At 41.0% G+C, this 13,936-nt stretch overlaps 1 protein-coding gene across 2 annotated transcripts in view; it reads left to right on the top strand.

The window, feature by feature from the left end:
- LOC129862723 (metabotropic glutamate receptor 8-like) overlaps positions 1–9,687 on the top strand; it is a 238,714-nt gene extending 229,027 nt beyond the window's left edge. The window contains exons 10-11 of one of the 2 annotated variants that reach the window (XM_055934632.1): positions 4,634–4,880; positions 9,110–9,687. In XM_055934632.1, the coding sequence (XP_055790607.1) occupies positions 4,634–4,880; positions 9,110–9,254 (392 nt within the window). In that variant the 3' untranslated portion in view covers positions 9,255–9,687. The remainder of the gene's footprint in view (positions 1–4,633; positions 4,881–9,109) is intronic. The other variant, XM_055934631.1, reaches the window with a different exon arrangement.
- Positions 9,688–13,936: the final 4,249 nt, after the last annotated feature.

Below are 13,936 nucleotides of genomic sequence, written 5' to 3'. Positions count from 1 at the left end.
CACGTTGTGTTAGCGAATTGATCATTAGAAAACCATTTTGCAATTATGTTAGCACAGCTGAAAACTGTGTTCTGATTAAAGAAGCAATAAAACTGGCCTTCTTTAGACTAGTTGAGATATCTGGTGTATCTGGAGCATTAATATTCAATATTGTTATGCTTTTGGTATGTTTGAAGTACAATAGAAATGCATTTTGGCTAAATATATCGTAGCTTTTGCAGCCTATTGGAAGACTTGGAGCCGTGGCTTGTTGAGGATGTGGCTTTGTTGTAGTGCTTTTTGGCCTCCCATGAGATGTATTGTCATGCGAGATTTTCTTATGTTGTATTTAAATCCAAATATTATTTAATATTTTGCAAAACATTTCAAAATACATATTATATATATAGTCACCAAATATATTGATTTATATTATTCAAAATGAATTAAATACATTTTCTGTGGAAATGTACATATTTTGTCATATACATTTTATTATACAATTTCAATATATTCTGTAATATATGTTAGAATTTATTTAAAATGGATAAAATAAAATATATATATTTTAGAAATATTTCACATATCTTGATTATCTAAGAGTTAAAGATGGTTGGATGGAGTCGTGGTTTTTTAAACTGTTTTTGGAATTCAAAAGGTATAGACTTTGATAGATTATGATAGGGAAGATATAAAACATAATGTTTTTTTACAGCAGAAGACTTAAGTCTAGTGTAATGACAAAAGCAAATCTCATCCTCATACCAAACTGAACAAAAATATAAACGCAACATGCAGCAATTTCAAAGATTTTACTGAGTTACAGTTCATAAGTAAATCAGTCAATTGAAACAAATAAATTAGGCCCTTATCTATGGATTTCACATGACTTGGAATACAGATATGCATCTGTTGGTCACAGATACCTAAAAAAAGGAAGAGGCGTGGATCAGAAAACCAGTCAGTATCTGGTGTGACCACCGTTTGCCTCATGCAGCAAAACACATCTCCTTTCCATAGAGTTGAATCAGCTGTTGATTGTGGCCTGTGGAATGTTGTCCCACTCCTCTTCAATGGCTGTGCGAAGTTGCTGGATATTGTCAGGAACTGGAACATGCTGTCATACACGTCGATCCAGAGCATCCCAAAAATGCTCAATGTGTGACATGTCTGATGAGTATGCAGGCCAGGGAAGAACTGGGACATTTTCAGCTTCCAGGAATTGTCTACACATCCTTGCGACATGTGGCTGTGTATTATCATGCTGAAACATGAGGTGATGCCAGCGGATGAATGGAATGACAGTGGGCTTTAGGAGCTCGTCATGGTATCTCTGTGCATTCAAATTGCAATCGATAAAATACAATTTTGTTCATTGTCCCTAGGATATGCCTGCCCATACCATAACCCCACCACCACCATGGGGCACTCTGTTCACAATGTTAACATCAGCAAACTGCTCACCCACATGATGCCGTACACACTGTCTGTCATCTGCCTGGTACAGTTGAAACCGGGATTCATACGTGAATAGCAGACTTCTCCAGTGTGCCATTGAAGGTGAACATTTGCCCAATAAAGTCGGTTATGACGCCGAACTGCAATCAGGCCAAGACCCTGGTCAGGAAGACGAGCTGCAGATGAGCTTCACTGAGACGGTTTCTGAAATTCTTCAGTGGTACAAACGCAGAGTTTCATCAGCTGTCCGTGAGGCTGGTCTCAGACGATCCCGCAGGTGAAAAAGCAGAATGTTGAGGTCCTGGGGTGGAGTAGGTACACGTGGTCTGTGGTTGTGAAGCCGGTTGGGCGTACTGCCAAATTCTCTGAAATGACATTGAATTCGGCTTATGGTAGAGAAATTCATATTCAACAGCTGTGGTGGACTTTACTTAATCTTGATATGCCACACCTTTCAAGTGGACGGATTATCTTGGAAAAGGAGAAATGCTCACAGAGTGATGTAAACAAATTTGTGCACAAACCTTTAGAGAAATAAGCTTTTTGTGTGTATGGAACATTTTGGGAAACCTTTATTTCAGCTCATGAAACATGGGAACATCAACTTACATGTTGCATTTATATTTTTGTTCAGTGCATATCTCTACCTACCTGTACATTCAATTAGACTCCTGCTAACCCCCCCACTACTATTCCAAACAGTGTGCATATGACCATGTGCTTGTGATGTGTTTATTAGTCATTCTCTCCTATCTCTGCAATAGCCACCTCAGCAGGTTCAGGTGATAAATGTCACTGAGCTTCATGCCCCAGATTCCTGGCTGACCTAAAACTGAAGGTGATTGTTCCTCAGTTCGTGCCTTTTGAAGCGGATCCCATCACTCGTATTATAGATCTAAAGAAGCTGCTGAACTGGTTCAAACTACGACTTGTTCTCCAGCCCCAACTGGAGAACCACTGGGAAACACTCTGCAGTCAAAAGATTATCTTAAAGGTCCAATGTAGTTGTATTTATCTCAATATCAAATCATTTCTGGGTATCAATGAAGTACCTTACTGTGATTATTTCAATTGAAATGTTCTGAGTGGGTGGGGGAAACTGAAAACTAGCTATTAATGGCAGAGAGGTTTCTTATTGGTCTTATTGAAACTCTCTTCAACTAATTTAGAAACTCCATCCCACAAAAAAAAGGCTGACATTTCAGGCGGTCTTTTCAAACAACTCTAACACTAAAAGGGCATTATCATAATTTTCACAATTTCATTATTCCAACCTCATAATGTGGAAAGATAAATACAACACAGGTAAATTGTGTTTTTGACTGCACTGGTCCTGTAAGATAACCTTAAGGGTTTTGAGCCACAGGATAATAATATCACCTATGTAAGTGGCTTCATGTTTGTGCACCGATATGGCTGACCTTGAAATCTACGCCCGACAGAGACTGTGTAATATAAGCTTTGTTCTCACAATATAAATCATTCCTAGATGTTTGTCTAGAAGCCCTCTAAATGGCTTTATGCTTGAATGTCTACCATACATTTTCAGAATGATACCTTGATGTGTGATGGAATGGCTTCCACTGTGGAGATGTTCAGACTCAAGCGAGATGTGCCACCTGTTGCCAGTTCCTCTTCATTCTCTACCACACGAAATGTACAGATATGGCTGAGCAATAACTCTCTGAGAATTCTCACTGTCAGTTTACTGCTCAATGAGAGTGCCATTAGTTTTGTTGAATTTTCTAAATGCTGTTGCTATGACTACTCAGGTGGTGTCTAAGCAGGAACCGGAGTGTTTGGCATGTGTGCAGATGTGTTCGCATAAGCGGTTATTTTCTCTCAGCCTCTTGGGGGTGTACTGTAACATTGGAAATAAGTAAATGAAACATGAGCTTGTAATGCTTGGTTAAGTTCAACAGGTGGGAGAAGAGTAGAATTGTGTACATGCGGTCGGGGTACCTCATCTGGGTTGTCAGTGGGTGGATGGGTTTGATTTAAGTGGTTGTAAGAAACCTGAATAGTGTACTGCAAGTTTGAATGTTCCATGTGAACACACTATCACAGATTATTGTGAAATAGACACAAATTACTAATTGGAAATTTGTGACAGGCACACTTTTTTTGTGTTTATTACACTATTTTCTTAAACGCATTTCGTATGTATTACACGATTTTAATTCTTCATAACGTATTCATGTACATTACACAAATTCCAATTTGTTGTGGCTAATTTGAGCTATGTTAGCTAAGTGGCTAACGTTAGCTAGACTAGCTAGGTAGGCTAGCTAGGCTAGCTAGGTAGCTAAACTAGGGGTGAGGTTAGGGGTTAGGGATTAGGTTTAGGTTTAGGGGTTATGGTTAGGTAACATGCTATCTAAGTAGTAAAAGGGTTAGGTTAGGGTGAGGGTTAGCTAGGTAAGTAGTTAAAAAGTAGCAAGTTGTTGCAAAGTTGCTAATTAGCTAAAATGCTAAAGTTGTCCAGGATGTGATTCAAATACGCAATGTTTGGGTTGATAGAAGGTTGCATTATATTCCCACCCATTTCTTCCCGACCAACCTCTGGCATAAGGGCTTAAGTAACCTACTCTTTTTATCTGGAATTGAAATGCACTGAATACAACGTTGTGTACTGCACACACAAAAAAAAGTTTGTTTGCCTGTCACAAATTTCCAATGAGTAATTTATATATATTTCACAATCTGTGATACTAGGTCGGAACACAATGTGCATGACAAGTGAACAGCAACTAGGTTGTGTACTGGTGTTTTGAGTTTGATCTCAGTACGCTCAATAGACCTCACTATTATGTCCTTAGAAAAAAGCAATTGCCAAATACAAATAAAATCTGTAATGTGTTACAAAGTGATTCGATTAATTCAAGCTGCTCTTAGCACCTTTTTTCTATCTAGAACCTAAAAGAGTTCTTTGGCTGTCCTCATAGGAGAACCCTTTTGAAAACCCCTTTTTGGTTCCAGGTAGAACCTTTTGAGGTTCCGTTTAGAGCCCTTTCCAAAGAGGATTCTACATGGATCCAAAAAGAGTTATATGGGGACAGCCAAATAACCCTTTTGGAACACTTCTAAGTCTGTTGTGTCAGGGATCACAAATGTTTCTCTCCCCAGGACTCTCTTTGAAGCATCTCAGACTCATTGACTGATCTCTCCTTCTTTCTCTCAATCTGTCTCTCGTCAGATGTACATCCAGACAGCCACGCTGACCATCTCCCTCAGCCTGAGCGCCTCCGTCTCTCTGGGGATGCTCTACATGCCCAAGGTCTACATAATCATCTTCCACCCAGAGCAGAATGTTCCCAAGCGCAAGCGCACCTTCAAGGCTATCGTCACCGTCGCCACCATGACCAGCAAGCTGTCCCAGCTGGCCTCCGAGAGACCCAACGGAGAGGTGAAGACAGAAATCTGCGAGGGCATGGATGCCAGTAGTGAGTATAAAGACCTGATCCCTGATATACCAAAGCCACCATTTTCACCTATAAGTTTATTTTTGTGGAGGGTATAGCTTATGTTAGGTACAACCACAGGCAACAGGCTTTCTACATACAGTAAAATCAACCCCAGTTCCTCAGCTATATCTATAGTATCTGAAATATTGTTGTTGAAATCAGCTTGTAGAAAATACATTTGTACGCTCTCATCTAAGATAGTTTAGAAAGACACCTGAGAACAGATTATGCATAACTGTTCATCAACCAGATTTAGACTTCAAAGCCCTTTCAGATTCCGTTAGCAGAAGTTTCATACAGGCAAGTATCCTGTTGTTTACTTATCATGATTGTGCTGACTGCACAGTTTGAAATCTAAAACTTTGCTTCAATTCATATCTCGTCAGCTTCTCATTTCACTGAACCGCTGAGGTGAGATGGCGCCGACAGAGATGGTTTCCTCGCTTCGCGTTCTTAGGAAACTATGCAGTATTTTGTTTTTTTAATGTATTATTTCTTACAATGTTACCCCAGGAAATCTTAAGTCTTATTACATACAGCGGGGAAGAACTATTGGATATAAGAGCAACGTCAACCTACCAACATTACGACTTTCCCGAAGCAGATCCTCTCTCCGGACCACCACCCAGGACAATGGATCTAATCCCAGCAGCTGAGCGAAAACAACGGCAACACAGAAGGGGCAGATGGAGCGGTTTCCTGGTCAGGTTTAGAAAAGGGGCACATCGATCTCCGCTCCCGAGTATACAACTCGCCAATGTCCAGTCTCTTAACAACAAGGTAGATAAAATTCGAAGCGTAGGTTGCCTTCCAGAGAGACATCAGAGATTGTAACATTCTCTGTTTCATGGAAACATGGCTCTCTCGGGATAAGTTGTCGGAATCGGTTTAGCCATCGGGCTTCTCCGTGCATTGCGCCGACAGAGATAAATACCTCTCTGGGAAAAGGAAGGGAGGGGTTGTATGCTTTATGATTAACAACATAAAGGAACTCAAGCCTGCTCACCTGACCTAGAATTCCTTACAATCAAATGTTGGCCATTCTATCTACCAAGAGAATTCTCGTCAGTTATAGTCACAGCTGTGTACATCTCCCCTAAAGCGAACACCAAGATGGCCCTCAAGGAACTTAACTCAACTCTATGTAAACTGGAAACTATATATCTAAGGCTGCATTTATTGTAGCTGGGGATTTTAACAAAGCAAATTTGAGAACAATGCTACCTAAATTTTATCAGCATATTGATTGCACGACACGTAGGGCTAATACTCTCGACCACTGCTACTCTAACTTCCGCGATGCATACAAAACCCTCCCGCTCCCTCCCTTCAGCAAATCCGACCACGACGCCATCTTGCTCGTTCCGGCTTATAGGCAGAAACTCAAACAGGTTGTACCGGTGACGAGAACCATTCAACGCTGGTCTGACCAATCGGAAGCCACGCTCCAAGATTGTTTAGATCACGCGGACTGGAATATGTTTCGATCAGCCTCAGAGGACAATATTGACCTATACGCTGACTCGGTGAGTGCATTTATAAATCAGTGCATTGGAGATATCGTACCCACTGTGACCATTAAAACCTACCCTAACCAGAAACCGTGGATAGGTGGCGGCATTCGCGTAAAACTGAAAGCGCAATCCACCGCATTTAACAATGGAAAGAGGTCTAGATATATGGCTGAATATAAACAGTGTAGTTATTCGCTCCGCAAGGCAATCAAACAAGCGAAATGCTGGTACAGGGACAAGGTGGAGTCGCAATTCAACGGCTCAGACATGAGACGTATGTGGCAGGGTCTACAGGAAATCACGGACTACAAAAACAAAAACAGCCACGTCACGGATACCGACGTCACGCTTCCGGACAAACTAAACACCTTCTGTGCCCACTTTTTATTTTATTTGTATTTTTTATTTCACCTTTACTTAAACACGTAGACCAGTTGAGAACACGTTCTCATTTACAACTGCGACCTGGCCAAGATAAAGCAAAGCAGTGCAACACAAACAACAACACACACGGAGTTAAACATGGAATTATCAAACGTACAGTCAATAACACAATTGAACAAATCTATATACAGTGTGTGCAAATAAGGTAAGATTAGGGAGGTAAGGCAATAAATAGGCCGTAGTGGCGAAGTAATTACAATTTAGAAATTAACACTAGAGTGAAAGGTGTGCAGAAGATAAATGTGCAAGTCGAGATACTGGGGTGCAAAGGAGCAAAAAAATAAATAACAATATGGGAATGAGGTAAGTAGTTGGATGGGCTATTTACAGATGGGCTATGTACAGTTGCAATGATCTGTGAGCTGCTCTGACAGCTGATGCTTTAAGTTAGTGAGGGAGATATGAGTCTCCAGCTTCAGTGATTTTTGCAATTCGTTCCAGTCATTGTCAGCAGAGAACTGGAAGGAGAGGCGGCCAAAGGAGGAATTGGCTTTGGGGGTGACCAGTGAAATATACCTGCTGGAGCACGCGCTACGGGGGGGTGCTGCTATGGTGACCAGTGAGCTGAGATAAGGCGGGGCTTTACCTAGCAAAGACTTCAACATGATCTGGAGCCAATGGATTTGGTGACGAATATGAAGCGAGGACCAGCCAACGAGAGCATACAGGTAGCAGTGGTGGCTAGTATATGGGGCTTTGGTGACAAAACGGATGGCACTATGATGGATTGCATCCAATTTGCTGAGTAGAGTATTGGAGGCTATTTTGTAAATGACATCGCCGAAGTCAAGGATCGGTAGGATAGTCGGTTTTGAGGATAATTCAGTGCCACCAATGTGGATTGCCAACAAAGACTGCGGCCCCCTCCTCTCCTTCTCAGTGGCTGACGTGAATAGAACATTTAAACTTGTTAACAAGTCAACAAAACAAAGGAGATGATCGTGGACTTCAGGAAACAGCAGAGGGAGCACCCCCCTATCCACATCGAAGGGACAGCAGTGGAGAAGGTGGAAAGTTTTAAGTTCCTAGGCTTACACATCACAGACAAACTGAAATGGTCCACCCACACAGACAGTGTGGTGAAGAAGGTGCAACCTCAGGAGGCTGAAGAAATTTTGCCTGTCAAAACCCTGACAAACTTTTACAGATGCACAATCGAGAGCATCGTGTCGGGCTGTATCACAGCCTGGTACGGCAACTGCACCGACCTCAACCGCAAGGCTCTCCAGAGGGTGGTGCGATCTGTACAACACATCACTGGGGGCAAACTACCTGCCCTCCATGACACCTACAGCACCCGATGTCACAGGAAGGCCAAAAAGATCCTCATGGACAACAACCACCCGAGCCACTGCCTGGTCACACCGCTATCATCCAGAAGGCGAGGTCAGTAAAGGTGCATCAAAGCTGGCACCGAGAGATGGACGAACAGCTTCTATCTCAAGTCCATCAGACTGTTAAATATCAATTACTAGCTCAGTGAGGCTGCTGCCTACACTGAGACCCAATCACTGGACACTTTAATAATGTTACATATCTTACATTACTCATATCACATGTATATACTGTATTGAGACCCAATCACGGGACACTTTAACAAATAGATCACTAGTCATTTTAAACAATGCCACATGAAATAATGGCACTTTAATAATGTTTACATATCTTACGTTACTCATATCACATGTATACACTGTATTTTATACCATCTACTGCATCTTGCCTATGCCGCTCGGCCATCGCTCATCCATATACTTATGTACATATTCTCATTCACCCCTTTAGATTTGTGTGTATTAGGTAGTTGTTGGGGAATTGTTAGATTACTTGTTAGATTTGTGTGTATTAGGTGGTTGTTGGGGAATTGTTAGATTACTTGTTAGATATTACTGCACTGTTGGAACTAGAAGAACAAGCATTTCTCTGGACTCGCATTAACATCTGCTAACCATGTGTATGTGACCAATAAGATTTGATTTGCTTTGCTTTCTAATTTATTGCCTTTTTGCCTAATCGTGGAGAATTTCACAAATGAATACATCTCAAAATGTAATTTCATTGTGAGTGATTAGTCCACATAGCCAACTGTTCTAGTTTACGTTGATGGTGGAAAGCCATAGTATCCTCAACATTCCATTGAGACTGTTTGATTATGGGGTAATGCATTAAGGGAAGGACTGAAACAGTAAATTGAGTACTGAGGGACTACACACCAGGAAACTAACATCTTCTCTATTCTTGCCTTTATAGTGCCATCAACCAAAACAAAGTATGTCAGCTACACCAATCATGCCATCTGAAGAGAGAAGCACTGAATAGAGAATTACTGAGGAATTCCACATGCAGACTTGGATGTGTCAGATTCACACATGACAGGGTGTTACAACAAGCATGAGACATTGATATTGCTCAGAGTCCAAATAACGACTGAGAGCATGGCAGTCAACATAAATATGTCTGCTCTTTCATGTTCACAGAGAGAGCTAATGGGCCTGCTGGAAGCAGACAAAACACTAAACAAACCATTCAAGAGACTTGACAAAATGAGGGTGGTGAACAGAAGAGGAAAACAAAAGAGAATTTAAATAGAAATTGTTGCGATCAACCATGTTAGTTAGTTTGTTATTCTTATTTTATGTATTTTGTGGTTGTGAAGATTTCTCATTCGTGTCTTATGTCGTCTGAACTACATTACGAGATGAGTTTGTCTCTGTATCAGCTAACTGAATTGTAGCCTTGAGTTGTGAAATCTGTAAATGCCATGGTTTAAGCATGCACATTTTTATACAAATACTTTATTTATAATAAAGGAATGTTTTGAAAATGTTTAGGATTGTTGGATGAGGTTAAATATGAGAGTGGGATATGATGTATGTGGTTTACCTCAATTTCGATGGAAATGATACCCAAGTCAAAACAGTTATGTGATTGCCTTGACCTGAATTGAGCACACACCCAACATATACCAGGATGGCAAGTAGGCAAATTATATTAAGAATGTATGAAGCCTTAAAGCAAACTATGAAAAATATATAGAGCACCCAAAAACTCCATGGTCTCAAATGAAAACAAACAATATTGCTGTAGGATTTCCCCTGAAGGAAACTATATACAGTCGTGGCAAAATAATTTGAGTATTACTGTGGACATAATGCAAATGTTTAGTTTTAACATTTTACTTAAACCTGAGAAAAAAAATGGGGATGGACTGACTTTTGGAATGCCAGAGAATTGAATATTAATTTCTCTACCGGCAGAGAAACATTAACATTAACTTTCAATTCTCTGGCTACAGCATTCAATTCAAAACTTAAGACACCTGTGGCATTGTGTTGTGTGACAAAACTGCACATTTTGGAGTGGCCTTTTATTGTCCCCAGCACAAGGTGCATCTGTGTAATGATCATGCTGTTTAATCAGCTTCTTGATATGCCACACCTGTCAGGTTGATGGATTATCTTGGCGAAGGAGAAATTATCACTAACAGGGATGTAAACAAATGTGTGCACACAATTTGAGAGAAATATGCTTTTTGTGCTTATGGAAAATATCTGGGATCTTTTATTTCAGGCCATGAAACATGGGACCAACACTTTACATGTTGTGTTTATATTTTTGTTCAGTGTCCAGTTTTTTTGGCACTCATTTGTGCTATTTTGAACAGGGCAACAACATAATGTAACAAAAATTATATGAGAGGGAAGGAAATCCGAAACACACAAAAGTAGAAAATGTTGCAATGCAGTAGTAATTGCAATTTAATAGAAGGACCACACTAATGTTACAATAATAGTTTGGATCTTTGAGAATTTCCTACCAAGCTACTAAACTTGATAAGTCATTTGATTGAATGCAATTCTGACACACATAAAATGTCTATAACAAAACAAAACAAATCCCTGCACTTGTGAAAGTATTCAGCCCCCTTGTCATTTTTCCTATTTTGTTGCCTTACAACCTGGAATTCAAATATCATTTTGGGGTGGGGGGGGGGGGGGGGTTGTATCGTTTGATTTTCACAACATGCCTACCATTTTGAAGATGCAATTTTGTTGTTGTTGTGTGTAACAAACAGGAAATAAGACAAAAAAATAAAACAGAAAACTTGAGTGTGGATAACTATTCACCCACCCAAAGTCAAAGCTCCAGCTCCTTCAAGTCGGATGGGTTCTGATGGTGTACAGTAATCTTTAAGTCATACCACAGATTCTCAATTGGATTGAGGTCTGGGCTTTGACTAGGCCATTCCAAGACATTTAAATGTTTCCCTTTAAACCACTCGAGTGTTGCTTTAGCAGTATGCTTAGGATCATTGTCCTGCTGGAAGGTGAACCTCCGTCCAAGTTTCAAATCTCTGGAAGACTGAAACAGGTTTCCCTCAAGAATTTCCCTGTATTTAGTGCCATCCATCATTCCTTCAATTCTGACCAGTTTCCCAGTCCCTGCCGATGACAAACATCCCCACAGCATGATGCTGCCACCACCATGCTTCACTGTGGGGATGATGTTCTCGGGGTGATGAGAGGTGTTAGGTTTGCGCCAGACATAGCGTTTTCCTTGTTGGACAAAAAGCTACATTTTTGTCTCATCTGACCAGAGTACCTTCTTCCATGTGTTTGGGGAGTCTCCCACAAGCCTTTTGGCGAACACCAAATGTTTTTGCATATTTTTTATTTAAGCAATGGCTTTTCTCTGGCCACTCTTCCGTAAAGCCCAGCTCAGTGGAGTTTATGGCTTAAAGTGGTCCTATGGACAGATACGCCAATCACAGCTGTGGAGCTTTGCAGCTCCTTCAGGGTTATATTTGGCCTCTTTGTTGCCTCTCTGATTAATGCCCTCCTTGCCTGGTCCACAAGTTTTGGTGTGGGGCCCTTTCTTTGCAGGTTCATAATGGATTCAATGGTGCTCCGTGGGATGTTCAAAGTTTCGGATATTTTTTTATAACCCAACCCTGATCTGTACTTCTCCACAACTTTGTCCCTGACCTATTTGGAGAGCTCCTTGGTCTTGGTGATGCCCCTTGCTTAGTGGTGTTGCAGACTCTGGGGGCTTTTAGAACAGCTGTATATATACTGAGATCATATGACAGATCATTTGACACTTTATTTAGCTAATTAATTGACTTCTGAAGGTAATTGGTTGCACCAGATCTTATTTAGGGGCTTCATAGCAAAGGGGGTGAATACATCTGCACACACCACTTTTCCGTTTTTCTTTTTAGAATTTTTTGAAACAAGTCATTTCACTTAACCAATTTGGACTATTTTGTGTATGTCCATTACATGAAATCCAAATAAAAATCTATTTAAATTACAGGTTGTAATGCAGGAAAAATAGGAAAAAGGCCAAGGGGGATGAATACTTTTGCAAGGCGCTGTATGTGCCAGAATTTTGAAAACAAGTTAAGGGAATCAATACAGCCATTGGTACAGGCGTAGCAGGATCAATAAAAGCTACAAGTGAAAACTCTTGAACCATGTAATGAATATTTCTGCATTTTCTACTGAAGAAAGGAAGCTAGGTATAAAGTTTGAGTGATGAATTCCGTAGGCCCTCCTTCTCCCTGGTTGATGATCTAATTCCACTAGATGAAGCTGAGAGAACATGAGCGCTTGTCCTCAGAAACAGATGCAAACATAGTGCTTTCGGAAAGTATTCATACCCCTCGCCTTTTCCTAATTTTGTGATGTTACAGTCTTATTCGAAAATGTATTAAATAAAAACATTTCCCCAGCAATCTACACACAATACCCCATAATGTCACAGCAAAACTGTCACGATCGTGTGGCGGATTGACGGACCAAAACGCAGCATTTGGAAAATAAGCCATCTTCTTTTATTTTAAAGATGACGAAAAATAAACACGAAACACTTAATACAAACTAACAAAACAACAAACGATCGTGAAGCTAATAAACGTCGTGCACATACAACAGGCTACAAACGTTCTGACATAGACAACTACTCACCACCAATGAAAGCCTATGGCTACCCTAAATAAGGCTCCCAATCAGAGACAACCGAAATCAGCTGTCTCTAATTGGGAACTCATTCAGGTAACCATAGACTCTCCTAGACAACTAAACATACATAGACAACACTAGACACATGTACTCCACACAAACCCATATACTATACCCAACAACCCCTTTACCATAAAAACACCCAAAACCAACAAAACACAAACATTCCCCATGTCACACCCTGACCTAACTAAAATAATAAAGAAAACAAAGAATACTAAGGCCAGGGCGTGACAAAAACAGGCTTTTAGAAATGTTTGCTAATTAATTAAACATAACATTGAATTGATTGGACATGATTTGGAAAGGCACACATCTGTCTATAAAAGGTCCCACAGTTGACAGTGCATTTCAGAGCAAAAACCAAGTCATGAGGTCGAAGGAATTGTCTGTTGAGCTCCGAGACAGGATTGTGTCAAGGCACAGATCTTGGGAAAGGTACCAAAGCATTTCTGCAGCATTGAAGGTCCCCAAGAACACAGTGGCCTCCATCATTCGTAAATGGAAGAAGTTTGGAACCACCAACACTCTTCCTAGAACTGGCCACCCGGCCAAACTGAGCAATCGGTGGAGAAGGGACTTGGTCAGGGAGGTGACCAAGAACACAATGGTCACTCTGACAAAGATCTAGAGGTTCTCTGTGGAGATGGGAGAACCTTCCAGAATGAGAAACATTTCTGCAGCACTCCACCAAGTAGGCCTTTATGGTATAGTTGCCAGACGGAAGTCACTTGACAGGCACACGACAGCCAGCTTGGAGTTTTCCAAAAGGCCCCTAAAGACTCTCAGACCATGAGAAACAAGATTCTCTGGTCGGATGAAACCATGATTGAACTCTTTTGCCTGAATGCCAAGCGTCACATCTGGAGAAAACCTGGCACCATCCCTACGGTGAAGCATGGTGGATGTCAGAATCATACTGTGGGGATGTTTTTCAGCGGCATGGACTGGGAGACTAGTCAGGATCGAGGCAAAGATGAATGGAGCAAAGTACAGAGAGATCCTTGATGAAAACCTGCTCCAAAGTGCTCAGGACCTCAGACTGGGGTGAAGG

The sequence above is a fragment of the Salvelinus fontinalis genome, chromosome 9 (assembly GCF_029448725.1).
Source record: "Salvelinus fontinalis isolate EN_2023a chromosome 9, ASM2944872v1, whole genome shotgun sequence".
Classification (NCBI taxonomy): Eukaryota; Metazoa; Chordata; class Actinopteri; order Salmoniformes; family Salmonidae; genus Salvelinus; species Salvelinus fontinalis.
Note: the sequence above shows the minus strand (reverse complement) of the source record. Positions and strands in the feature narration are given on the sequence as shown.